This window comes from Montipora capricornis, chromosome 9, assembly GCF_036669925.1.
Source record: "Montipora capricornis isolate CH-2021 chromosome 9, ASM3666992v2, whole genome shotgun sequence".
NCBI lineage: Eukaryota > Metazoa > Cnidaria > Anthozoa > Scleractinia > Acroporidae > Montipora > Montipora capricornis.
The window spans coordinates 19,201,319-19,227,701 of NC_090891.1; the positions used below are offsets into that span (position 1 = coordinate 19,201,319).

At 39.8% G+C, this 26,383-nt stretch overlaps 1 protein-coding gene across 2 annotated transcripts in view; it reads left to right on the top strand.

The window, feature by feature from the left end:
- Positions 1–26,383, top strand: part of LOC138014920 (pancreatic triacylglycerol lipase-like) — a 38,158-nt gene extending 11,775 nt beyond the window's left edge. The window contains exons 3-9 of one of the 2 annotated variants that reach the window (XM_068861808.1): positions 6,568–6,649; positions 7,131–7,361; positions 13,750–14,061; positions 21,222–21,410; positions 22,457–22,696; positions 23,983–24,009; positions 26,205–26,383. In XM_068861808.1, the coding sequence (XP_068717909.1) occupies positions 6,589–6,649; positions 7,131–7,361; positions 13,750–14,061; positions 21,222–21,410; positions 22,457–22,696; positions 23,983–23,990 (1,041 nt within the window). In that variant the 5' untranslated portion in view covers positions 6,568–6,588 and the 3' untranslated portion in view covers positions 23,991–24,009; positions 26,205–26,383. The remainder of the gene's footprint in view (positions 1–6,567; positions 6,650–7,130; positions 7,362–13,749; positions 14,062–21,221; positions 21,411–22,456; positions 22,697–23,982; positions 24,010–26,204) is intronic. The other variant, XM_068861810.1, reaches the window with a different exon arrangement.

Consider the following 26,383-nt stretch of genomic DNA (forward strand, 5'->3'; position numbering starts at 1 on the left):
TCATCCTAGGATAAAAAATGACTGAGATCTGGGGGAGGGGGAAGGAGAAGGATGGATGCACTAATTAATTCATCGTGCAGTACTGAACACATCGCAAATAGGAAATCGTTAATGGAAAAGCCAGCCATTTTTTAATTTGACCCTATTGACTCATTTGTATTTTAGCTAATATTTGAAATATCGTAGGTGTCCCCAATTTAACAGGGGTATTCTGCTGCAACAGATGTTTTTTGTTCAGTTGTAGTGGTTACCTTGTAATTGAGACCATGGGATACTTTTTCCCTTCCCGATGTTCTATACTTTCCAAACTGTGACACAGTCCTCCTGGTAGAGGAAGTTGTTAAAGCTACTGATTCCCTCCCAGCGGCCTGTCATCTCCTGTTGTGGCTTCTCGAGGAAGTCAGTGACTAAGGTTACACGAACACCATTAATCCCTCCATGAGACAGCATGGCTTCTTTAAAGTCGTGCGCTGTCAGCACATCGTGGCCCTCGTTAATGCATTGTCGCACGTGAGTCTTGATGGTAGCGGCTTTCCTGTCGCAAGGGCCTTTGCCTCCTTGAGGGTCATTGAAGTCGACCTTTTTGACATGGATTCCAGTTGTCGTTCCCATAAGACGGCAAGCTAATAGCATTGCCACACTGTGGTAGCACCCAGCGTTGTCTTGTCTAAGTACCGCAAAATTTATCTCGGGATGTTATCCTATAATGTTATGAAGATGACAAATGAGTAAATCATATCACTGTAGTCTGTGCTACCAGCAATTTAAATGTTGTGTCCCAGTCTTCAAGAGTATTTCCCCATTTTTTCAAAGCTAAACGCAAAAGCTATCTCGCAAAGCAAAACTTGGCAAAAAATGGCAAGAGGAAGTTCTGCCTCAGTCTTTACTGTTGAATCCGCAAAATCAGCGCCAAAAGACCTCAGGTGTCTTCTTATGTCCTTGTCACATTTTGCGATTGCCATACATTGAGAGCTACCTGGATTATCTGCACAAGTCTCCGCATTGTCCGCCAAACTTGAGTAGCATATTCACACAATGCCATTCCCGAGACGAGTTTCAACACATTTACTGAAAACACGATATCACGGTATTTCTCTTGTTGAAAGTCCAATGCGAATTTAACAACAAACAACAAACGCAGCGCAACAGACGACTCTGTAGCATACTGAATTCAGTGAGGCGGGTATTTTTCGATATCATAGTCCAAATAAGGCAAAGTAAAAGAAGTTCAAAATGACAGAGTATTTAATCTAATAAAAACCGAAACAAATGAGATTATGTTTTGTCACCATATAAGGAAATGTTCAGTTTCTCTCAGACCGTCCGAGCCCGACTTAGTTTTCCTTTTTTTTTGAAAAATTAAAAATACTTACAACAGTAACGTCTTTCAGAGTAATAGCAGCTCGTGTCAAATTTATATTTATTCAAAATATTTCTTTAAATTCCTTAGCGTGATTGACCTTATAGTTCTTTGACCAGCGGTCTCCTTGTGAATTGTAACGCAATCGACTGTTATCAGTTTCATTTGGCCAAACTTTGAATTCGCTACAAATTACAAGTCCAGGATTTGTTCAGTATCCAGAAAACCCGCTGAAAGGTACGAGGAGCCATCCATTTCAAGTAACCGTGTGTGTTAGAGAGAAATTTCTGTCTAGAAAAATGTTTTGATTTGATTTGACAATGACTGCCTCACCTTCAACCTTTGACAAACTTTACGTGACCCTTGTACACTTGAGAACTCGAAATCAAAATAAACGACCAGATTCTCTAATTTTTCCTCAATAGAGATGGCAAATTACGCAAATTAGTCTTTTAAACATTAGTTTGTGAGTGATAGCAGATAATATTAAAGCGCTGAGTTTCGAAAATATATTGCCGTTATGTTTATGTGACCTTTCGACATCGGTACGCCATTATCAAAAGAGCTCAAATTTCACGAAACTATTGCGTGTACTTTTCGACCTCAAAAATTGTATTTTAAGTAGCCCATGGTTTTGAAAATGGTTTTGCAAGAAGAAATAATGCTCTTTCACGTGGAATAAGCCTCGATACACCAGGCGAGGTACCAGTCAATGATTTTAGGCCCTTAATATTGTGAATTTTGCGGAGCGAGAAATCGCTCGAATTTTCGTTAATACTGGAAAGTTTGTCAAAAATTCAGTTTTAATTTAAAGTGAGAAAATAACCACCCAAAATGTGTATTATCGTCTGCCTTATTTGATTAGTTCCTTTTTGTTTCGTAAAAAAGGTGTTTTAACCCTTTGATTACTATCTGGCAAAATACGTTCAGCTTTATCCACGGTCCCATCTACCCCTTGTAACGTCATCACTTTTAACGGTCAGGAACAGCTTTGTCCACTAACTTGTGCAGGGAGAAGAGATCTTTCAAACTATACCAGAATGAGCACAATTCAGTCAAGGAAACTGGAGAAACGGCCAAAAAAACCATGTAACACTGACCTGAAAATCTCCATGAAAAGCTTGCTCCATTACCCACCTACCTTTCTGAGCACCTAATTCTCAGATGATGAAAGGTTTCTCAGAAACTCTTCCCACCAAAATAAAGCCTACCAAATGCCCAGCAAGTTAAAAAAAAAATTAGGCAAAGAAAGCGAAAAGAGAAGGAAAGAGAGAAAGCGAAAAGTGAAAGTCGAAAGTGTTGTGCTACTTTTAAATTTTGTTTTCTGCGCATGCCCGAACTTTGCAAGCGCTTATTTTGCACCTGGCTGAAAAGGCCGCGGAGTGTACAACCTGGAAACGGGTTTGTAGGGAGATTTAGCTCTTAAACAGCACGACAGTGACCAAAAAACCCCTCAACTAGCTTCAAAACGTGTTTTTCGGCCAAATCTCTAGTAGCCAAAGGGTTAATTTTCAAAGGAGGTCTCAGCGGTATGCGGTATCAGACGTCTAAAACCAGGCCTGAGAGCTGCGAAACGAAGTTTATCTCCGTACGTCCAAAATGTTTATCGGATCGAGGTAAAATCTGTATTTTTAGCAATAGTTCACCAAGGGCTATCTTGAGAATTTTTTTCAAATTTTTCGTTTTTTCGCTATTGCATGGCCCGGTTGAAAATTAGCGACATTGACTCTTAATGCTCGGTATTCCAGCCGTGTGTGTGGATTGAGCGGAATTTGCAGAAATTTTCAGTTTTTTCCGTTCTTGTTCTTGTTCTTGTTTTGTTTTTCTTTTTTTCCTTTTTCCACTTGCCCCTCTCAGTCTGTTTGAGAGCAGTTTAGTCAGTTTAGTTATATTCCTCCAAAAAGAACGACGGTTTTGTTTTTTTAGGAGTGGGGTCATCATTTGTAAGCATCCCTTTCTTTTTAATGAAACCCCTTTCGTTTTGTATCAATTCGTTTTGTTTGTTTCTTGACAAAAGTATCCCACTGCAAGTCGATATCAACAATTGGTAAATGCGACCTCACACTAGTTCGGAAAAACTATTTCTCAAATGCCTCTCAAACTTTTGTATCGTTATTGTGGCTTAGTAATCAATTTTATTGTTCGATCAAAATAGCTGTTGATTGCAGTAGGTTGGTTGACTGACGATCTTCTAATCATTCTGAATACTAGCAAGAGAACATTTTTTTTAACGAAGGAGAACGTTTACATCGTTATTGTGGCTTAGTGATGGAGTTTATTGTTCGATTAAAATAGCTGTTGATTGCAATAGCTAGTTGGCTGATGATCTGCTGATCATTCTGAATACTAGCGAGAACCTTTTTTCATGAAGGAGAACGTTTACATCGTTGTCGTGGCTGAGTGATGGAGTTTATTGTTTGATTAAAACAGCTCTTGATTTCAGTAAGTTAGTTGACTGATGATATGCGGATCATTCTGAATATTAGCGAGAACATTTTTTCATGAAGGAGAACGTTTACATCGTTGTCGTGGCTTAGTGATGGAGTTTATTGGTCGATTAAAATTACGATTGATGATCTACCGTGAATACTAGCAAGAACATTCGTTTAAAAGAGTCACAGAATGGCATTTGAGAGCTGATGCTATGTCACAGTTTGCTATCGAAATCGTTTGATCTATGCATCGATGTGCTGCTACTTGTTGGCCTTAAGCCTCAGTTCAGCCCTCTTTTTAAAAGAATCGGCCAGCCTTCGTTAGTGAAAGCGAAAATCTGGATCTCTCAAAATAGCCGTCCATTGTCCAAACCCGTGCTTATCGATTCCCCTCTTTAGAACGTCGTCTTCATCTGTCGTAAATCTCAACGGTTGACGTTGATGGCTCTGACTTAGTAAGTGGTTTGAATGCGGGGTATCGATTTTGGGCCGTGCGTTTTCTGATCGCGCACATTCAATGGCTGGTTCAAAAGAGGCTATGGAACTTGAGCTGCCAAATCTAGTGTTCACTTCCATATCCACCTCTGGTCCCCTGTAATTTTTGAAGACACTCGTGAGCCTTTACAGCAACTTAGCGCGATCTCCGCTTCTGATAGTGCACTTTGGCAACTACAGAGCTATGTTTTTGGTCTTCAGACAAAACTTGTTAACGTAGCCGTCGAGTATTTGCATGCTTGTATCTGTCAGAATCACAGAGTCAATTCCGTATTTTCCCGCAGTCTTGAAGGTTTTCTGATCGATGAAACCCCCGTTTTCCTTTGCTGCCTTTACCATTTCAACTGTGAACAAAACACACAATGAAGAACAAACGCTCCCCTTGATAAAGCCTTTTGGCAACTTACGAGTAGAACCAAATGCTCTTCAAATAATGACAAAGGATTAGCGCGTTATTGGTACAATTTGATTTTAAATCAGAGATAAACGACCAATTTGTTCCGCTCGTGATTCGGAACTCGGAACAATTGGTTCCACTTTAACACTAAAGGACCATTTTGTTCCGTCTTTTTATCAAAAGGAACACATTTTTAGGAACAATAGTTCTCACATCATCCATTAAGGTCCAATTTGTTATGCTCGGAATTCGGAACTCGGAACAATTGGTTCCCACGTGATAGAATGGAACAAATTTTTAGGAACAATAGTTCCCAAATCAACCATTAAGGACCAATTTGTTCCGCTCGGGATTCGGAACTCGGAACAATTGGTTCCCCTTTCAGCAATAAATGACCATTTTGTTCTCAAGTAGTATGAAAGCACGTTCCGATTTCATCAAAGGGAACACAACAAAAGAGGAGCAATCTGTTCTCGCTTTTCAAGAGGGGACCGTTCCAGAATCAAGAAAAGGAACGTCTTTGAAAAACAAAATGTGTTCAAAAACATCTTAAGTTGAAAAGAAGGAAACCAAAAAGGGACTGAAAAATCACTTTGTGGAACACAATCGAATGCCTAAATTTTGCTGACGAAATAGAACACTAAACTCAAAAAAGGAAACAAAAATGAAATTTGGGAAATGTTATAGACCCTTTTCCCTGGCAGTTAAAATTCTATTCAATCGACTGTTAATTAACGGTTTGCAGAACCGCTCAATTCCTAAGGCGCTGATTTCGCTCAACTTTCTTCTAATTCTTATATCTATGGAATATAAACATAAATCTCCTAATTACGATTTTTTTTTTACTTCCAATGACCCATTTTGAATCATGAGCTGACTAGAGCAGTTTTAGAATTGCCTGTGTGGCTCATGCTCCTAAGCTCAGCTGAAAACCCTTTCAAACCTGCACTTAGAGATCTAACCGTTAAAGTTTTGACAACGTGTAGCTATACGTACGAGGACGCTAGCGGAAAGTAAGACTATATGGAAGCATCGTGTTATTGATGGCAGGTCAAAACTTAACTATTGAGAACGATGATGTCACAGCCGAGAAAAAAACTTGACGCAGTGGCGAGGATAGGTGAAGACGGAAGACGTAAACGATGATGACCTTACTCGGAAGCGTGGAAAAAAAATTTAAAAAGGCGTTTTTATCGTTTTTGAGCATTTTAGTGGTTGCTGTGGATGAAAATTATTTAACTTCGTTTTCCCTGAGTAGGTGGTGACGAGGCAGCGATGTCAGAGTGATTGCGGAGCCAGACATGAAATCCGAAATTCCCCGGTCCAAGTTCCACTTAGGCCGTGGCTAAAAATGTTCCGAAACGTTCCTGTTCAAAATCTCGGCTGCTCTTGTGAATCACCAAATGGATTCTTCAAGATTAGTCGTATTTGTTTCATACGACTAATCTTGAAGAATCCATTTGGTGATTCACAAGTCATTCATGAGGAGAATGGGCACTAAGTACATATTTATTTCAACGTGAAAGATTACAGAAAGTTTTTAAGAATTTTTGTGTGTCAGATATTTTGAATTGCTTGCCTCATTAAAGATCTTTAATAACACATTCTCGGCCTCAGCAGACTTTTCACCTTTTTTCGATCAAACATCCCTGTCCTTCATAAATATATCCAATTCAGTTGTGTTCTTTAAAACCAACTGAAGGTCTCTTACAAGAGACAAGGGATGTTGGCCCCTCACAAAAGCCACATCATTTGGAAGTTAAATGGATTTTAAAGAATTCCCTGGTTTCTGTCGTTTCGAAGGCAGAACGGCATAATTGCACTTTTCCGCTAAAATACATAGGAATTGCACTTATGAGCATGCGTATTGAAACCTTTTCCAGGGTTCGTGATAAAAAGACACAATGAAGACGGCATATGTGCTGATGTTGGCTATTTTTGGCAGCTTCTTTTCATTTGGAATTGGTGAGTAACAAGTCTGTCTTCAAGGGAATATCACATATTCTAGGTTGTCACTCACGTGATCAACAGCCATATTTTTCAACGAAAACCAAAGAAAGCATTTGCATGATAATAGAGTTCAATTCCCGGAGGATATAACCCCTCTGCCAGAGGCATGACGCCAGTTCTCTTTTTCGAAGCAAATTTTTTTACCGTGGTATATATATAATCTCAAACAAATCATACCTACTGCGGAAAACAAATTATTTTTTGGGTTGGGAGGGGATTTGTGTGTACCACAAACGATATTTAAAACATGATGTAAAAAACGTCAGGTTTTTGTAGTACCTCATAACAACATTGTACTATGCAACATGTCAGAAAAACGTTGATATAGCCCGACACTCTTCATATTCACCATCAGTTGTTCTGTTTGGTAAAAAAGAGAAATAAGTTCAACTTGATTTGCCGTTAACTAATGTACTTTCTCTTCCTGTTCTCAAAGGTAAATTCGTCTGCTATGGCAAGTACGGCTGTTTCAGCGACTCAAAACCATTTAACATCCCAAAGATGAAACTTCCCCAAAGTCCGGAGGAAATAGGCACGAAATTTCGTCTTTATACAAGAGAAAACCCCGAAAACGGACACGAGCTTGATGACAGTGACGCAAGTAAGCTGGCCAGTTCACATTACAACATAGCACGAAGGACAATCATCATGTGCCATGGTTGGACAGGTAAGGAAACATCACTCACTCGCATCATAGTCTATACTCGCGTAGAGCATTAAATCTTACTTCTTTATTCAGACCGCTGTAAAAAACGTTTTGAACATTTATCGGTTGTAGTTTTCAGGCGCTTTCCCAATTTTCAAGACTTACTAAATTGTTCTAAACTAACCTGTAATATGATTAGTTCTTTGTCAAAAACTTACCTTTCTTTGCCATTTTGTCAGGGAAAATAGCTCACTACCTATCCCTGTATTTACAAAGGACTTACCAACTACTTTTATTTCTACCGGTCAAACACGCTAACCTGTGATATTTGATTCACAGACTAGTAACCGCCGCAAGTTGAAATATCCGTCAGACTCAACCAAGTGACGTTTCAAAAAGACCGATTTCATGAACACTGTCGTACTTACTTTATTCAATCTTTTGACAGCTGTTAAAGAGCATTTCCTCTCTTCTCCTATCCACACGTCACATGCAACTATTCTCCTGTGAGAAAAAATTTGGAAAACAGACTTAATTCCTACCTTAACGCCATGAAAGCTTTTGGTTCGTTTTTAAACCAAAACAATCGATCCTGAAGATCTTAACTTGATACATTTTGTTTTTTCTCATCTGTTTATCTTTTATTTTAAATGGGTTTATTGTAAACTTAACTCCATTTTTGTGTTCTCCTGACGTCGAACGTAATTTCTAATCTTGGGTAACCTGTGCATATTATGGTGAGCTTTTGAAAGTTTTGATTTCTGAATCAATCTCATTCCCAGAGCCTCCGTTACCCTTGTCTAGCAGAACGGGCGCGGGAGGCTCTGGAATAATCCCAAACCGGAACCAGAAAACACTGGTTCCGGTTAAATAACTGCGCGTGCGTGAGGGGAGACGGTTAGAAATCAACAATGGAGTTCACCTTGCCATGACAGCGTTTACTTTTCACTCGCGAGAGAGTACACATGACTATAGACACATCTCCTAATGCACTCGAAGCTTTTAAACTGCGGAGAATAAACAATAACGAGAAACATTTTATCAATCAAAACAGATTTCAGCATCTGGTGTCACGCAACTAAAAATTGATGCATTTTCTAAAACAAAAACGATACGGAACTGGTAAGTTGTAAACAGATTTATTTCTAGATCATTTTCAACCTCGTGTAGATAAAAATCCACAAGAAAGCACTATTTTCGAGTTTAGACTGAAAATGGCAGGAAATGAAACCGTTTTTCAACAGCCAATCAAATATGGCCTTTTTTGGATTCGACCAGAGTCTATCTTTCCCGACCGCTGGTCAAGGGAACGATGACTCTGGGGACGAGATTGTTTTTGAATTACTTCATACGTGCGTGCGCATTGATACGTCATATGCGTAAATGACGATCGTGCACCTCGTAACTGTTTTACACCAAAACGCTGATTTTTGGCAAGGGACATTTTTAGTAAAACATTCCACTCCCGATAACTCGAACCTCCAAGGGAATTCGAAAAAGGTTCGAGTCATTGGGAGTAAGGACATAAGCAACAACCCTTAATGAAGATACAGGCACTGAAGTTAAATGTAATCTAAACCAAACGGAAACCTGAACTGGAATGACCGTTTCATTCAATGCAATAAAAGACAAAGACTACCTGCTTCAAAATAATTAACGTCTTGGACTGCAATACACTCATTGTTTTAATTTGACAAGAACTGACAGGCGTGGTTCGAATTGTCGAGGGTAAAAAATATATAGAGAATGACCGAAAATTGCTTTGAGTTGCTTGGAGTTTGAAGTTCGCGTTATCGAGGATTCGAGTTACCGAGGGTAAAAGTTCATGTCTGCCTTCTCTTCAAAGTGAGTCCTAAGTGTGAAGTTTTTGTTATGATAATTAGTTCTACTTTACATATGAATGAAAACTAATTTTCATAAGAAAAACATCGCACTTAGACTCGCTGTGAAGAAGAGGCAGGTATGAACTCGGAAATGGTCTATTGTAATAAATGTATGACGGAAATCCAGGGGAAATCGATTTTGGTTTGTGTTCGTGAGAGTTCGAGTTATCGGGAATCAACTGTAATCTCTCAGACAATTTCAAAAATTTCCACTTTTTCAACAATTAGTTTTTGAGAGCTCTTTTCTCCAAACTTCCATTTTCAGCAACATTCGACAAGCCTCACATATTAAAGAGGCACTGTCATGCGATGACATGCGCAGTATTTTTCACAAGCAGAGATTTGAACAGAAGCTAAATTTTTTGCTTTTGTCTGTTTAAGTTTAGACTAAATACGGCTTTAGAAAAGCACTAAAATGTATATTTATCTATTATCGATTATTTGGAGTCCGACAAATAAAAGCGAACACAAATACCATCCCATGTTTGTTCACTGACAGCTGAATTCAGTGAAATGTGACAGGGAACACCGTCGGCGGTTCAAGCGCTCACACACAACTATATTTTTCTTCTGCGATATGGTACCAAACATATTATCAGATTAACATGCCATTTCAATGCTGAAAGAGAGTGCATTTATTTCCAAGAGACGATTTTCAAGTCGGAAGACGGTAAGCAGCGAAAAAATTCAGCCGTGTTTTACTCACCGCTTGCGGTTTTAAAATTTGTGCAACAAATAAACACAACCAGTGCAGTTCCGCTCATCTAAATGCAGGTTTTTCTTCAAAATATTCAATACACATTTCAGAGTGAAGGTAGTAAACGTTTCTTAACAAAAGATGATGTGGTGTTCTCTGACATTTAAGCAACTAGCTACAAATAAGCCACGAAGACGGACTTCGATCCTTGTTGATAGCGAAACGGCTGACACTTCGATTACACCATACGTCGAATTTCTCATGAATTCACGTCTTGAAAAGTTTCTCTTCATTGTAGATGCTGTATTGGTATTTTGACTGCTCTACTTTGCTTTCTTGAGGAGACTGAATCACTATTTGTGCGCTAAGTGTTTAAAATGCTGTAGACGACAGTGGCCACTATGTTGTCTGTACTTCTCCAAACTTGAAAAGTTCAAGCTCAGATTCAAAAACCTGTCGCATGCGCGTCCGTGATAGTGCGCCTTTAATAATACTTTCGATACACGTTCTTTACATAAATGCATAGCAATGCAACTCGTCTTGTTATTCCAAACTTCAAAGTTGACCCAGCGAACGCGCTTAATAATCAATTATTTCTCCTAGATTTGTGTTTTGTAAAGTAATGGATGGATTCCTCGAGGATTCCGGTGAAAGTGGTGTCTATGGATCGTATATAGCCTGTCCCAGGCTCCCAGATAGTCGGAAAAACGAAAGCAACTGCGTGTGAAAAGCGACTGGGGGCTTGAGTCAAGGCGAGGCGGGGGAGCCTGAAAGCATCTCTTTAAGGTTAATGCTAACCTTTTGGGGTGCCTTCTGGGAAATCTTTTGTAAGTGCCTTATTTTCGGTAAAACTCCAGCAAACTATATATCACCGAAAAGGTAACAAAATGAAGAATCCAAATATATGAACATTTTAGTTTATTATGGCTTTCTTTAGCGCGCGCGAAGCTTCAAACTCAAAACCATGCATGTTGACTTTGCTGAATTACCCGCCTTTGCATCGTCACGCACAACAAAACAAATTGTACTTTATCAATCAGCACCTTATAGGCTACCAAAGTGTGTCGAGCTTTTAGGATCTTCCTATTAGTTTCCCAGAAATAAAATAAATTTTGAAGTTGACCAATACAAAATTTTCCGTTTCGCGACACGCAGAGACGCGCTGGGAGTGGAGAAGCTGGGAGTGGAATTCGCTCCCAGACAGGGTGAGAACAATGACATCATTTAAAGATTTTGAGAAAGCCATAAAGGAAACGAACTTTTAGTTACAGTTTTAGCTATTGTATTATTGTAGTTTTAATTATAATTTAACTGATTTATGTATTTTTCTTTCTCGAAGATATTAGCTCAATAGAGCTACTCTGATAATTCGAGTGGAAATAAAGTGTATGTATGTATGTATGTATGTACGCGTCAAAGTAAAATATTTCGAATTTTTCAAAAGCCCGACACAATTTCGTGCACCAATAACCGACGATCATTTTGCCCAAATTTAGTAAAAATCCGACAAATCTACATATATATATATATACCCTATAAATTCATTTGAAAAGGAGCTATTCCTGGAAAAATTAACCCCGAGTTTTCGGGCTGAAAAGATTAGTAGTAGCCAAAACGCGGAGCTAGCCGAGGCCGGGGCCGGGGCCGGGTTGTCTTTTTTTTTTTTTTTCAATTTTTTACATTATTCTCCGGTACTGTTTTTTTCGAATGTTCGGCATCTTCCCTTCATTTATGGTGGAAATTAGTAAAAAAAATAAGGAACATACGGAAGCTACGAAAGGGACATCTTAGTTTGGTTTTTGAAATTAAGAGAACTTCTCACTGAAATTGGAGTTTTTGTGGGGAATATACGCTTACTCCTAGTGCGCACGGCAGTCAAAACTGTGCTATCCTGCCAATCATTTGCCCTTTCACTGGAAAAGGTGAATTTCTGTGCGTAAATGACGTTGTTTTCGATGTACCCTATCGAAAGGACGCCACCAAAGTCTTTTTTCGCGAAGTTAACGCAAACAAACACATTATCAATACAAATTTGACGCTTAATTCTAAAATACCAGACTGAATTCGTCTGAAAATAGTTAGAAAAAGCACAAATAGCAGCCAAAGCACAACAGCTGTCGTTCGAATCACCGCTCGCCGGCAACCCAGTTTTGGCGCTTAAGTTTGTTGACAAAAACGTTGCTACAAAATCTTTTAAATGGTTTTCTGGTCCTTTACCTGCGAAACTACTGACGTGACGTCAGATACAACAGTTTTTCCCACTCGCTGAATTCTGATTGGTCAATGTAAATTTCAGTAGCTCTCGCCGTATGGGCGAATGTCTTTGGTTGGTTAAATGGTTAGCATTAAGGTTGGGGTTAGGCATACTGTGCATGATAAAACCAAAATTCTCTGCTTTTTTATCTTAGGGGTTTTGAAAAGGGCATCATTCATGGCTGAATCCCCTTATGGGGGCAGGGGTGGACAGTATCAAAATATCAAGTTCATGCGATATCCCGTTTTTAGCGTAGAAGAATCGAAAGCAAAGAAAATGATTTAATTAAGCAGCAACCGGAAACACCAAAACGCGCACAATTCGAAACCTTTTATTTTCACTAACCCTACAGGGAGTAAGAATAAATAACCAGGGAGCTCCGCTTTTAGGCTTGGCTAAATCAATATGTAATAATCAAAACCAAGTGAGCTTTGAAAAGTCACAATAGCTAAGTTGAACCCCTGATAGCGTAGTTGGAAAAAGTAATTTTTTTATACTCTTCAGAAGGCATTTTGCATGCTCTTGTACGTGTTATTTATTTTAAACGATCCAATAGAGTGTTTGGCTTTTTTGGTCACTCTGTTTGTGGATATGTATATAGTGAAAATTCCAAACTTTATGATTATTTGGGCATAGTCTTATTCAAGCCGTGAGTTCTTCAATTTGCGCGTGCAAGTAGTACATTTGGATGAAGAGGCGTTTCCTTGTCCTCTTTATTGATTTCGGCACCAAATAATCCTGAAGTTCGAACTTCTGCTTTTTGGTCCTTCCTTCTTTCATGTTTTTGTTATATTCTCTATGTGATGTGTATATTTTTTCTTGTAATATTTTTCATTTGACTGATATTATCACCATTTTATCAATTGGGTTTTCAGCTTCTCTCACTGTATCTCTCTGTTTGCAGCATTTCTTGACATTTAGAACATTAAGTGATGTGCTGAGTTGAACTTCTGTGCTGCTAATAGATTCGACATTTTATTCTTCTCTCTCGATGCGACAAGCTCTTTTCTTTAATTAAACTGCAAATGCTTGCCTGTTCCAGAAAACCCTGAGTCGATCAGTGGATTCCTTGGTTCACCGCGAACATGTTTAATATAGTGGTACTATGATAAAAAAAATCAAATCTTTCTGCTTTCTTTGGGTTTCAAAATTATGTTAACTATACACTAAGTGACCCAAGTTTTAAGCCTTAATTTCAAAAAGACTCTTGTTTATTTTTAACTGAAGAAGTGTCATAAGAGTCATGTGAGCAAGCGTCTTTTCAAACATGGCGGAGAAGCTTGATGCAAGCTTTTGGATGACTCAGCCCCAAGCCTCGCTACAAAAAAATCGGTTAGTGAGTGGCAAGTTGGTGGCCCGGCAAATTTTCAGCCCATTTTTCCCGGATAAAAAGACTGCAGTTGTTTTTAAAAATGGGATAATGAATGACTTAAGATAGATAAAATATATGTAATAAGGTGGTTTAATGGCCTAGCTTTCATGGGTCCCAGGTGGATGGTTGATCAGGGCATATAATAATTCCTATGGAACGCACTTAAAATCCAAATAACAACTACCGGTACTTTGATTTCTTAGAATGTTCCTCTGGGTACTACAATTGGGGGCTTAGAATGAGAGACGCTCTGCTGAAAAAAGGTGACTTCAACGTCATCATGACAGACTGGAGTGTTGGAGCAAATCAAGACTTAGGAGTGTCATCTGGAAACACACGGCTGGTCGGCGCTCAAATGGCCGAACTTGTAAAGTTCCTAATATACCAGAACGGAAAATCTAAGGATTTTGCTGATAATTTCTATCTTATTGGGTTCAGTCTTGGAGCCCATGTCACCGGATTTGCTGGAAGTTATCTGCAAAGGAACTACAGCATGACAATTGGCCGCATAACTGGTAAGATTCTTTGCGTATTTTTCAATTTAAACGGACGCTAAGGAAGATGTTTCTGTTCAGTGTTAATTTGGGGGCTTAATTTTTACCCAGCTTAGTTCAATCTTGTTTTACGTGTTTAAATCAGACGATATGCAGGATATCGTTGCGTTCACAAACACAAAGTTCCTCCTCTTCGCTTTTTTACACCATGGCGGCAAAATATAGACAGTTAAGATAACGCTACTGGCTTAAAACAACCCTGTGAATATCTAGTTCGTGGTGCTCGTCGAAATTCAGAGTGCAATTAAAATCACTGTGATTAGAGTAAATGTTTAAACAATTTTTGTTATTTTGGGATAGCAATTCTTAATACTGGGTCCTTTCCTTTCCTCGGGTTAGAAGCCCACCACTTGGAGGGAGCAATCGCGTTCCGTAAGTCGAGTGTCCAATTCCTCACATCGAGTTATTCTTAGATTGCTAATTCCCGCGTAAATTCAAGACCTTTTTTTTTTTTTGGAATTTCACATATGACGTTATAAGACGCGTCACACATTGTTTGGTTAAGTTAACATACATCAATACAGAGCGATTCCCTGCAGTAGCCTGCGTGCAGACGACTCCTATTACTTTTGTTGCACGCGGAAAAGGGGCGTCTGCGTAACGCCATCGCTAATCGTTTCCCAACCTCGCTCCCAGGCTGTTTAATTTTGCGTAAATTATGAAATAACACCCGCCTACCAGAATGACAAAAAGGTCCGACAGTGTGAGGAAATGATGGATTTTCGTGCCGCTATCGAGCCTGTTTGCGAAATATTTAAAACCTCTTTGCTTTTTCCCGTGCAGGAGGAATGTCTAAAGGCTGTATGCGATGGGAAAATGTATATTCAAGCCTTCCGACTGGACATGGCAAATTCCAATCCAGGCTCTTTTGTAGCCGCGAGAGGGTTGGGGCGGGGGAAAAAAGACTGCTTGCAAGCCACCTCTTTTTTAATTCCACCCCTCGCAATGTGACATGTCGTCATTTGCATTGTGTCAAATAACCAACTGAATAACTAGCCAATAGAATCAAAGAGAAGTGTCAACAGACATGATCTGAAATAAACACATGTGAGTTTCGTTGCAAATACGAACCTTTTTCATGGCTAGCGTCAAAACTCCAAATAAAGTTGTAAATGTAGCGAGCCAAAATTACCGCGTTTGTAAATGCTGTTTCAGTGTGAAGTATTATCGGGAACAGGCAAATTTCTTTCAAATGGTAAGCGCTCCCTGGTTGCGGCTGGTCACGTGACCACCTATCCATCCAAAACCGCAGGGTGGGTGGGTACTCAAGTAAATTTGGTCGAGAGGACGATAAAATAGCATCCGGGGGAAGGTGAAGTTGAACAATCGTTGGTTTCGAAATGGCGCTCGGGTTTCTGAGATGTGTTCAGAAGGCGTTACTTTCGGCTGGCTATGACGATATAATTTTGAAAGTGAAACAAGTCATTTGCCTGGAAAGTTTATATTTAAAGAAACATTTAGTTGCTGTTCTTCCTACCGGCTACAATCAATCCTTAGTTTTCCAAGTTCTGCCTCGATTGTTGAGGGAAAGAGAGGAAATACGTGCAACTACGTCGGTAACAAAGTCTGTAGTTTTAGTTGTTTCACCTTTGAACGCTTTAATGTATGACCAGATGTCTAAATTGAGCGCGAAAACTACTGAGTCAAGCAACATACCGCTCTCTCCCTGCCTTAGTAAATTTGTTACTGTGACAATCAAAAACCCTGTTACCCCACCCTTCCAGCAGATTTTTTACCACCCTATTCTGGGTGTTCACTTGACCAGCCGCAACAAGGGTCTTTCTTCCACCGACCAAGGGAGGCAGATAAGAGAGACCCTGGGAACGAGGTTGAGGGATGGGATGATAGATGAAGTCATAACGCTTGTGACGTCATTTCTGGTAACGTCAAATTACGTCTTTTACGCAAAAAATACGCGTTGCATGACCCCGTGCGACGTATGATATTTAAACCGGGAATCTTTACAATTTTTTTCAGCTACATTTGTCTTTACAAGTTGGAAGCCAAAAGTTAAAAGTCCTTTAAATTCCCTCCTCAGCGAAATAAAATCAATCGACATCTTCAACCTTCGCGATTTGACGCAAGTACACAAGACCTCACGCAACCTAGGCAAAAAGTCAAAAAACGCGCGAAAAAGATGTTATTGGCATTGCAACATTTAATTTGATTGGTTTATTTTGGACCAATCACATTATTGCTTAAATTATAATCCGTCAGAAGCAACGAACGGTTTACTGGAGTTTAAAAACTGTTCGATTGTTATTATCGATGTTAAAATAACTCAAACAACACAAAGTATTTCTGCGGCATCTCTGCGAAAACGTCCCTTTCTTCAAGTATCTTCAAGTACGCAATTTACTGATTTTATTCGGTTCTTTCTTGAGCTGCATTGGCATGCTAGATTTTACAAGAGAGCTCGCGAAAAGCTTCCACAGAAGTTGCCTCAAACGCCGCCGAAGTTTAATTTAATATTCCCCGGTTATCGCTGGATTATAGGCGGCTTGTTATCCCATGTCACTTTTGACCATTCAGAATACTGCTTTCGGGGACGAACGCAGAGAATTAGAAAATTAATCAAGAGTTACCTCGAAGTCGAAGTTCGGCTTGAGGGATCAGGTGAGATTGTACTGCACATGCGTACTTCATTCAGTCTTCAAAGGAGTATGGCTTGTATTTATCATATAAAGATAATACGGGGGGATCTCTGCTAGGGTGGGCACCTGATCCCTCAAGCCTAAGATGACGTAGAAGAATCTCAATCAAACGTCGACTTCCAGGTAAGTCTTGTTTAATTTTCTAATTCTTCTAAGTTATCGCCTTGAGGGATCATGTGAGATTTTGAAGCCATGATAAATGCAGACTAAAACACATCAATGCAACATATGCTCTTTAATCTTAGCCCAACCTGGAAAGAACATGACATGAAATCTTATCACATGCTTGAGTACAATGATCAGTTAACTGTTACTATCTTCAACTTCACTAAAAGGCTGCAGTCTCAATTCAGGCCATATAGATTGCTTCAGCAAAAGTATTTTTGTGTTGAATAGGAACACAATAATGTTTAGCAAAAGTTTGCTTGGAGGACCATCCCCCTTTGCTAAGTATAGCCAATAGAGGGGCATCTGCCAGTGAAGCTGCTAAGGATGAAGCACTTCATGTACTATGCGCACTAAATCTAGTTGTGTCGATGCCAGCGAGGTTAAGCATAGAAATTATCCAGCGCCTAAGAGTACCAGCACTGACAGTATGATGAGGCTTCTGGTATGTCAAGAACAATTGCCCGACTATTGTTTTCATCACAATACGTCTTATGAATAGGGCCCTCTTTGTTAGAACCTGCAGTACTTTCAGTATTGAGAGAACTTCTCTGGTCTTTCTGCTGGTCTTTGTCTTTCTGAGTTGTTGTAGGCTTGGCCATTTTCGTTTAGGTCGCAAAGGTGCTGCCCCGAGCATGCGGTCAACTGTCTCGGTGAAAATCTTCGATTCTCACAACAATATTTCCACTATTTCCCAAACAAGGGCTCATCCAAGTGCTCGTACGAGCAGTGATAGTTCTGTGCGGTCGTTGTAAAATCTAACGCCCGTAAAAAAGGCAAGGAGAATGCTACGATGTTTCTGCTGTCCTCGAAGTACAATTACGCGTACCGCACTGAAGTATGCATGCGCACTGCAATCTCACATGATCCCTAAGCCGATGACGTAGAAGAATTCAAAAAGGGGTGGCTTGCAAGCAGGGTCTTTTTTCCCTACCCTAATCTTCTCGCAGCTACAAAAGAGCCCGCTCGCAGGCTATTCCAATCGTCACTGATGTTGTTTTTGATCGGCAGTGTGTTTAGCTTCATCTCCCTCCGCCACTGGACCTTGACTTGCACAATAGTTTTATTTTCATTTGAGGAATCTTGAGTTGGTCGACGTATGATCGCTCTAACAGGAGAAAAGTTCGTGATTACGCGATCTGTGGGATAGCTTTTGACAGGTGTTGAGCGAGCCTTGACCTTTCGGCGAAGAAAATGATCCTTCTAACAGAATTCGCTTCTCAGGAGAAATAGGCTCTACTGTAATGTCAAGTGCCTGTACCTTCTTCTTGACGGAAAGTCCTGCTTTGAAAATCTCCTCGTCGAGTTCTCACAAGTTGGTGCGAAGTCCACGCGTCTTTTGTAGTTAACTTTCTAAGGCACTGTTTAAAGATGATGTGAGATGCACAGTAAATTGTAAGGAAAGAATTTGCACATATGCATTATATTTTCCCTCGACCTTGCACCAAATTTCTGTCCCTTGGCTTTTCGATTGAGGAAGCATGTTTAGATTTGTTTTGACTGGAATTACCCCGCTAAATTTTTGAACTGCATAAATCACCGCACACATTATGAGATCACGGTTTTTATAACAACCAATCAGAATTTACTCGTGCAATGCAAACTGTGAGGCAGCCAATCAAAGTTCCCCAGTTTCCCAAGATCTTGACAAACCGGAACACGATTAGCGATGGCGTTACGCAGACGTCCCTTTTCCTCGTGCAACAAATGAAATAGGAAAGGTCTGCACGCAGGCTACTCTACCAGTGAAAAGGTACGAAACAATACAAGTGTGAAGACAAGTTAAATAGGAAAAAAGCTCACTTTCGGTTGCCGCCTGTGCCTCAAAAACGTGCAACCGGAAGTGAGCTTTCACTCCAATCCAAATAGCTCGTCGACTATTTGTAGTGAAAACACGTTTTCGATATTGAGCACGCGCTCTTGGAAATTTAATCGACCTTCCAATCCATTGCACGTACTATGAACTCGTCACTCGTAAAGCTCGCCATCGTATACCTAACAGCACAAATGTTTCATCAATGGGTAACCGACTCGTCCCGGCGGCCAATACAAACTTTGCCTGTTGTTTCCACAAAGAAACATTTGAGAAAATTCACACTAAGGGAAAGTTATACTTTAGAAAACGTGTAGAAATGGAATGAAACCTCCATTATAGCAGCTAAAAATTCTACTGAATAATCATTGGACATATAGTAGGAAACAATGTATTATTTACGTTATGGACTTAACCACAGTTTCATCGACAAGAATCGGCACGTGAAACTTAACCTCCTGTCAGAGTTTGAACTTCTCCTTAACCAAGTTAGCTCAAGCATTCCTGTTTGCCAACATGAAGATTTCAAACATTTCCTCCGTGTCCATTCTAACCTCTTCCACCAAAACATTTTCAGCACATCTGACTACACTTACAAAGTCTTACATAATCTAGCATCAGATCCCGACCTGGTGGTCCTCTCTGGCGATAAAGATTCATCTGTCGTCATTATGCAACGCGCCTACTACGTCAACAAACTTGAAACTATGATCGAAGAAGGCATCACTAACGGGAAATACATGGTGACTGAGGACAACACACTAAAAGACCTCAAATCTTTTCAAGATTGTCTGACCCGAAACTTCAAGTCACCTCTGCCACTGAATAAGGTCAAACCGACATCAAACCAGCCGGCTTTCCTATATGGGACTGCCAAAACCCACAAATTCCAGAACTATGAGCAAATAACGAAGGATAATCTGAAACTCCGACCGATTGTCAGCACTTGTGGAACCTTTTATTACGAAACCGCCAAGTTCCTAGCCTCTTACCTACTTCCTCTCACTGAGAACGAATACAGCATCAAAACTACCACCGATTTCGCTGAGCGTCTAAGTAACAGAACTGTTGATGATGATGAAGTATTGGTCTCATATGATGTGTCCTCTCTCTTTAATGAAGTTCCGCTTGATGAAACCATTGACCACATCATTCATGAAATTTACACCAACAACAAGCTACCACAACTCAGCTCAAAGTTACTCTTCAGAGGCCTGCTCTGCAATGTCACCAAGAACACAGTTTTCAGTTTTAATGGCAAGCTATATAAACAAATCGATGGATGCGGCATGGGCAACCCACTATCTCCAGTCCTTGCAAACATTTTCATGGCTAAATTAGAAGCTGACGTAGTCCGACCTTTCAACCCGCCATTTCATGATCGGTATGTTGATGAATGTTTCTCTAAGAAGAAAAAGAACGAGCCTGATGCTCTATTCGAACGACTAAATTGCTACCACCCTAACATTGTTTTCACTGTCGAGGAAAACCCCGACCATTTTCTCGATACTGCCTTTAGTTATACCAACAAGTTCAATTGCAGCGTCTTCAAGAAACCGGGGAAACTACCAACACATTGGAAATCTGAGGTCCCTACCAAGTGGAAAGGAATTGCATCACTAGCGCACTCCACAGAGCCAAACGCATCTCTACCGATTTTGACAAGGACATAAAAACTCTAGAAACTTCTTTCATCAATGCAGGTTATCCGAAACGTTTTATTTCGCATACAATCAACAACTTTCTAAACGACTCGCCCCAAGATGACAACATCATTCCGAATTTTCTCTTCGAAGAACGAAAGAAAGTTTTCATCAAGCTCCCTTTTTGCGGTAAAAACGAAAAACTCAGTAAGACGTTTATTGAAAAACTCAACAAGTTCACTAATTTCAATTTTATTTTTATAATCCTGTGGCAAACAAGGCAAATCAAAACCCTCTTTAATAACAAAGACAAAAACATTCACAGATCCAAAGTTGTTTACAAAGGTGATTGTTCTTGTGGCGTTGATTACATTGGCGAGACTGTACGTAACCTAGCAGTACGAATTGCGGAGCATTCAAATCCTGCTCACACTTCTGAACCTGCAAAACACCTGCAGGAAAACCCATCACATGCTTTCACTTGGCGTGTTCTCTCCTCAGCACAGACTTTTCACAAGCGTAGGATCGTCGAGGGGCTAATGATCCAACAATTCCGCCCCAGTTTGAACAAACAAGTCATTTCTTATGTCTCCAAACTTTTCCCTTTGGGAATTACATAAGATATAAATGTACGCGCGGACGGTCACCCATTTTAACCCTGATGATGGCAAACAGCCGAAAACGTTTGGTTTGAATATTTTAATTTTTTAACTTTTAGCCTTGTATATAGAATATAATGTATTAGTACATTTACTGAATTCGTTAAGAAACTTTTAATTGATTACATACTACAAAAGAGCCAATTAAACTTCCCGAATTCATCTTTTGTTTTTTCAATACGTACAGGTTTAGATCCCGCTATGCCACTTTTCACTGGAAGCCGCAAAGATGTTCATCTGGATAAGACTGATGCGAAATACGTCGACATCATCCATACAAACATGGGTGAATTCGGGACTCCAGACAAAGAAGGCGATGCTGACTTCTTACCAAATGGTGGCGCCTTGCAACCAGGCTGTGTGGATGACCCCACAGGTACGTGTTCGTGAATTTCAGATCTCGTTATTCAGTTGAACTGAATGTGGCGTGTGTAGTGTAGCGCCGGGATATGGCCACCACGTGCGTCAAAGTTTACTCACATCTAGTACATCCATTTGAGGCCGAGATTTGGCTGGTCCCTGCCATAATAAGGGTCGAGGCCATTGCAACCAGGCTGTGGGAATGACCCTACGGGTATGTTCTGGTGAATTTCAGATCTCTTTATTCAGTTGAACTGAATGTGGCGTGTGTAGTGAGTGTCATAATAACGGTCGAAGCCGTTGAAAAAGGGCCCTTTTTGCGAGCTTTCCTTCCTACACATGCGCTTGTGTTATAGAAATGGACCTTCGTATGAAAAACAAAATTGACACCTCGGTTGGTAGTTGATCGTGGATTTTGGAACAACTTGGCCCAAATACAGAATCACCCACGAAAAAAAGATTGTAAATCCCAAAGTGGCCAGTTAGCTAAACTAATAGAGTACTGCACCAATATCGTAGATGTTATTATTGGCTCAAATCCCGTCCATGCGCATGTCTGAATATCATCAGTTCATGCCATCCTTTCGCCACTACTTTGATAACGTTCATAACTAAAATAGTCTAAAAAATGTTTACCAGAACGCTTTGTAACAAATTTGATCGTAAGTGTTACTTCCTGTGTTTTAAAGTTACCGTTGTTGAGGGAGGGGAGGGTCCCTATCAAGTCGATACAAAAATCTTATAAAGGGCTCATCGTCCAGGGCACCTAAGGCATAATTTTTTTCTTAAAAAAATATTTTCCGAATTTTGCTTTAAATTAAACAAGTTACTGAAATATGTATCTCCCACAAAATTCGCCACCGAATAAAAGAGTCGTCTCTCGTCTCGTGATAAGGTAAAGATCAAATTCCCTCAAACAGAACAATGTAATAACTTGATTTTCTCACTTCTTATATTTCTGAACCGTCACTAGGGAATCAAACGCCGATTAAATCTATCGAGACAAGGAAACGCTACTTAATTCGAACTTGTCATTGTTTATTTCCTTGCTTTCCTGTACAGACGTCATGTTCACAGTCGGCTGTAACCACCTGAGGTCCACGGAATTCTATATCAAAACGGTGACGGAGGAGTGCCCCAAGCCGTTTAAAGGACACCCATGTAGAACTTATCTTATGTATACATTAGGGTTTTGCAACGGCTGCGGTAAGGAAGGATGCCCTCTCATGGGTTTCAGGGCTGAGGAAACCCACCCAGAGGGAGAATTCTACCTGCAAACCGGCCCTATGGACACATTATGCCGTGAGTTAATTCTTAATTCTTAACTGTACACGCTTTAGCCTATGCAGAAGCAATTTGCTGCCATGATCTTTGAGAAGAAAGGAGAGTATTTCTTTCCAAGGGTTCGTAATCTTCAGAATACTTTTTAAGACACAAAATGCGATGTGTGTCAATTAGTGTTTGGATGTGAGGCATTCTTAACCCTCCATCCTTGTAGTCACTTATGAGGGCAAAAAAAGTTTTAGATAATAGAATTAATTTGTTAATTCTATTTTGTTTTTAGAGAGGCAGATAAGGGATGCCCGAAACGTGATTTTGGGTATTAGAAATGCCTTTAAAATTTGGATTTTGCCAAATAAAGTAAGAGTCCTACAGTGTCACCCTTTCAAGCTTTTCGAAAGAAAATTTCAGTGTTTCATCGAAATTAAGCTCTTGGTTTTTGCGCAAGTAGTAAGTGACAAAGATACCAAGAATCTTAATGATATTATTTACCTTCTCTATGTTGATTTTCTGGGTATTAACATTTATGTAATCACTCCCAAGCCAAAGAGCTTCAGTTTTCTCAGCGCTCGACTTCAAACCAGAGCAAATTCCAAAACTTCTCAGTGTCAGGGAAAGACGTTCAAAGGATTTGATGCCCTGAACAAAAGTCGTTAGGTCATCGGCAAAGGTAGCCTACGTGTAGACGAGCAGTGAGACGAGCGAAAAAAATGTGCACACGTCACTTTACATACGCATGGCCGTGCGTGTATTTAACAATTATTCCACTCGCGCTTGTTGCATATGAGATGATAGACAGCCAACGAAACGCATAGCGCCGAGTTGGCTATAATCATCTCATATCCAACAAGCGCGAGTGGAATAATTGTTTTATTGAAAACGCTAACAAATTATGGCTAAATCGTCCCTACTTTATTTTGTAAATACAACAAAACTGATGCGTGATGGTATATAATAGCTCATATACCATGATGGCTAAGTCAATCAAAACACTAGAAATGCATTATCCAATGATCCAGTTTTCAATGAAACTATACGCACGCTCGCGCTAGTGAATTCCATTGAGCGAATTTCATGGCTATGTTATAAACAATTTTCTTCCCGTCAAATGTAAGGTCAAAGAACCCATTGCTTGTATTTTCCTCTTGTTAATACAGAAGGCAAAACTGAATCCTTTAGAAAAATTTTAATTCTACGCAGGATTAATTGAAGGCAAGCTTTCAGCCAGACCCTTGAAGTTTTACTTTTCAGTAGTCAAGCAGGTCTTTTAATCCAGTGTGATTTCTCTCTTCATTTTCTTCTTTCAGCTAAATAATAAACATGAGAAAGTAACGGTAAGTTATCGAAAAATAATTTTGACTTCAATTCAATCATAGATTTTGTTTGTTATTCCTTAGCCAACTTGCTCTTTTTCATAGTTTACTTTTTTATGATCGCTTATTGAGAAGCATGTTTAATTTGGCGGACATTGTTGAGGGACAGATATTCATTCAACTGCTAAATACCACAACCGACATTTGGACTTTGCACTCATATCTAGGACAAGAACCACTCACTCCATTAAATAAATAAAAAAAGAACCAATGAAATTAAATTAAATTCATTGTGGATGAACTAGTTTAACTATTTCAGTAATAAAAAGTCAACATCATCAGAACCTGCGCTATATCCTAAACAAAGCACGCTGCCAGTCCGAAAACAAGGAAACGGTGGATATGTTGCAGATAAAATCCAGACTGAGGTTGACTCCGTTTTTACCTAGGTTAAATTTGTGATCATCATTTTACCCAGGTTGAATATGCACTCTGCGCAGTTTACCCAAAAAGGACCATACCGTACCCTTCTCGAGCTTTGTCTTTCGCATCTCAACACATCTTCTTAATCTTATCATTTCATCGGTTTCCGTATTCATATACCTATTAATTTAATTTCAACATTACAACATAGTAAGGAAACAACCACTCACTCAAACTCGCACCCCCAAGGACCCAGTTGTTCAAAGGGTGGATAACGCTATCCGCCGGATAAATCACTATCCACTGGATAGCGCAATTGGTTTCACTATTACTTATCCACTGGATAGATTTATCCGGCGGATACCGCTATCCATCGTTTGAACAACTGGGGCCAGATCTGTAGTACTGTGTTTTTAACACTACAATACAACGACGAACTTGCTCAACCCTAACACAGTTCTTTTCATTATTTATATTACTTTTCTATAATAGACCCATTTCAGTAATTCCCAATCTGGAGGACAAAACAATGGTCTTTCTCTCCCCTGAGAGAAACAAACCTTTCAAATGCAAAGCAATCTTATTGTTTTGTCCTCCAGATTAGGAATTAACTGAAAGGGGTCTATTGATCAATAGATATCTATGTATAATAACCAAAGCTAATGCTAACCTGACCCTAATTTTTCTCTGGGCTTAATTTAGGCTCCAAACAATTTCTTCAATCTATCTGAGTGCGTATTCAACCTAGGTAAAATGAGAATCAATTTAACCTAGATTAAAACGGATTCAACCTGACAACGGATTTTACCGGCGGCAACAGATATTTCTCTAAGCTCGATTGATCAGCTTGTTTTGTGCGCCCGCATTCCTCCCTGCACACCACGGCTGGGTTACTGGTCCAGCCAATTGTATTTTCCACCAATCAGAAAGTCGCATGCCTGCCAAGTTCAAAATACAATTGGCTGAATACTAAATACAATTGCGACGGGTGCTACGTCACGGACAAACGACGCGGACCAGTGATCCAGTCGTTGTTGGGAGGAGGATGTTAAGTCCCAAAACGGCTATAAATCGAGCCTTCTGCCACACTTGACGAAGGTGAAAGCCAAACAGGACAGTAGCTGTTGATTTTTTTCTCTCAGTTCAATGACCTCTCTGGAAGATAGTAGTTTTATAGAATAAGCTGCTATATGTGAGTTTGACACGGGTTTATTTTTAACTTACAAGGATCTTATTCATACGTAGGCCAGCTTACAAGTTCCTGTTTTTCAGTTTTGAAGCAAGGCAAATTTGATTCCCATCTCGTTTTCTTCCCACGCTAGGGGGTGGTGTTCAGAATACGTTGCTCTATTTAAGTTTGTTTTGCCCTCAAACTGGATGAATGGAAAAGTTTAACTAGATCTGTAATTATTGCTTTGATGTCTTGTTTACAATTGTGTAGAAAATAGAGCTCGCACAAATTGACCTTGAAGAGATTTAACAAAGTCCCAGTCCATAGGTATCCGGACATTTTTTGTATCCGCAATTATTTTTTCCAATATGTATACGGCTTGCGTCCACACAGACCCGGCGAATTAGGTAGCCGTATCCCGAAATTTTCGAATACGGTCTATATCTGGGCAACCGAGCGTGCTCGAGAATGTCGAGTATCGAGCTCGATGAAGTGGACATCAATTTCCACAACCATCGAGCTCGAAATCATTCCTGGTACCTCGAAGAGAATGGATCAGTCTTCATCGGCAACTGATTAATACGTTCTCTCGTTCTTTCTCTTAATTTTTTTATCATTGCAGGACACAGAACGCTTTATGGAGTCACAAGGAAATAAATATCATTTACGATTTGAGGGTTAATGGAGTAGCTTTGTTAGCTGGAAATAAGAGGTTGATGCCTCATTAGCTTGAATAAAATGCATGCATGTGGTATTGATGCCTGTAAGAGAAGGGGAAAATAATTAAAGATTGTGATTGCA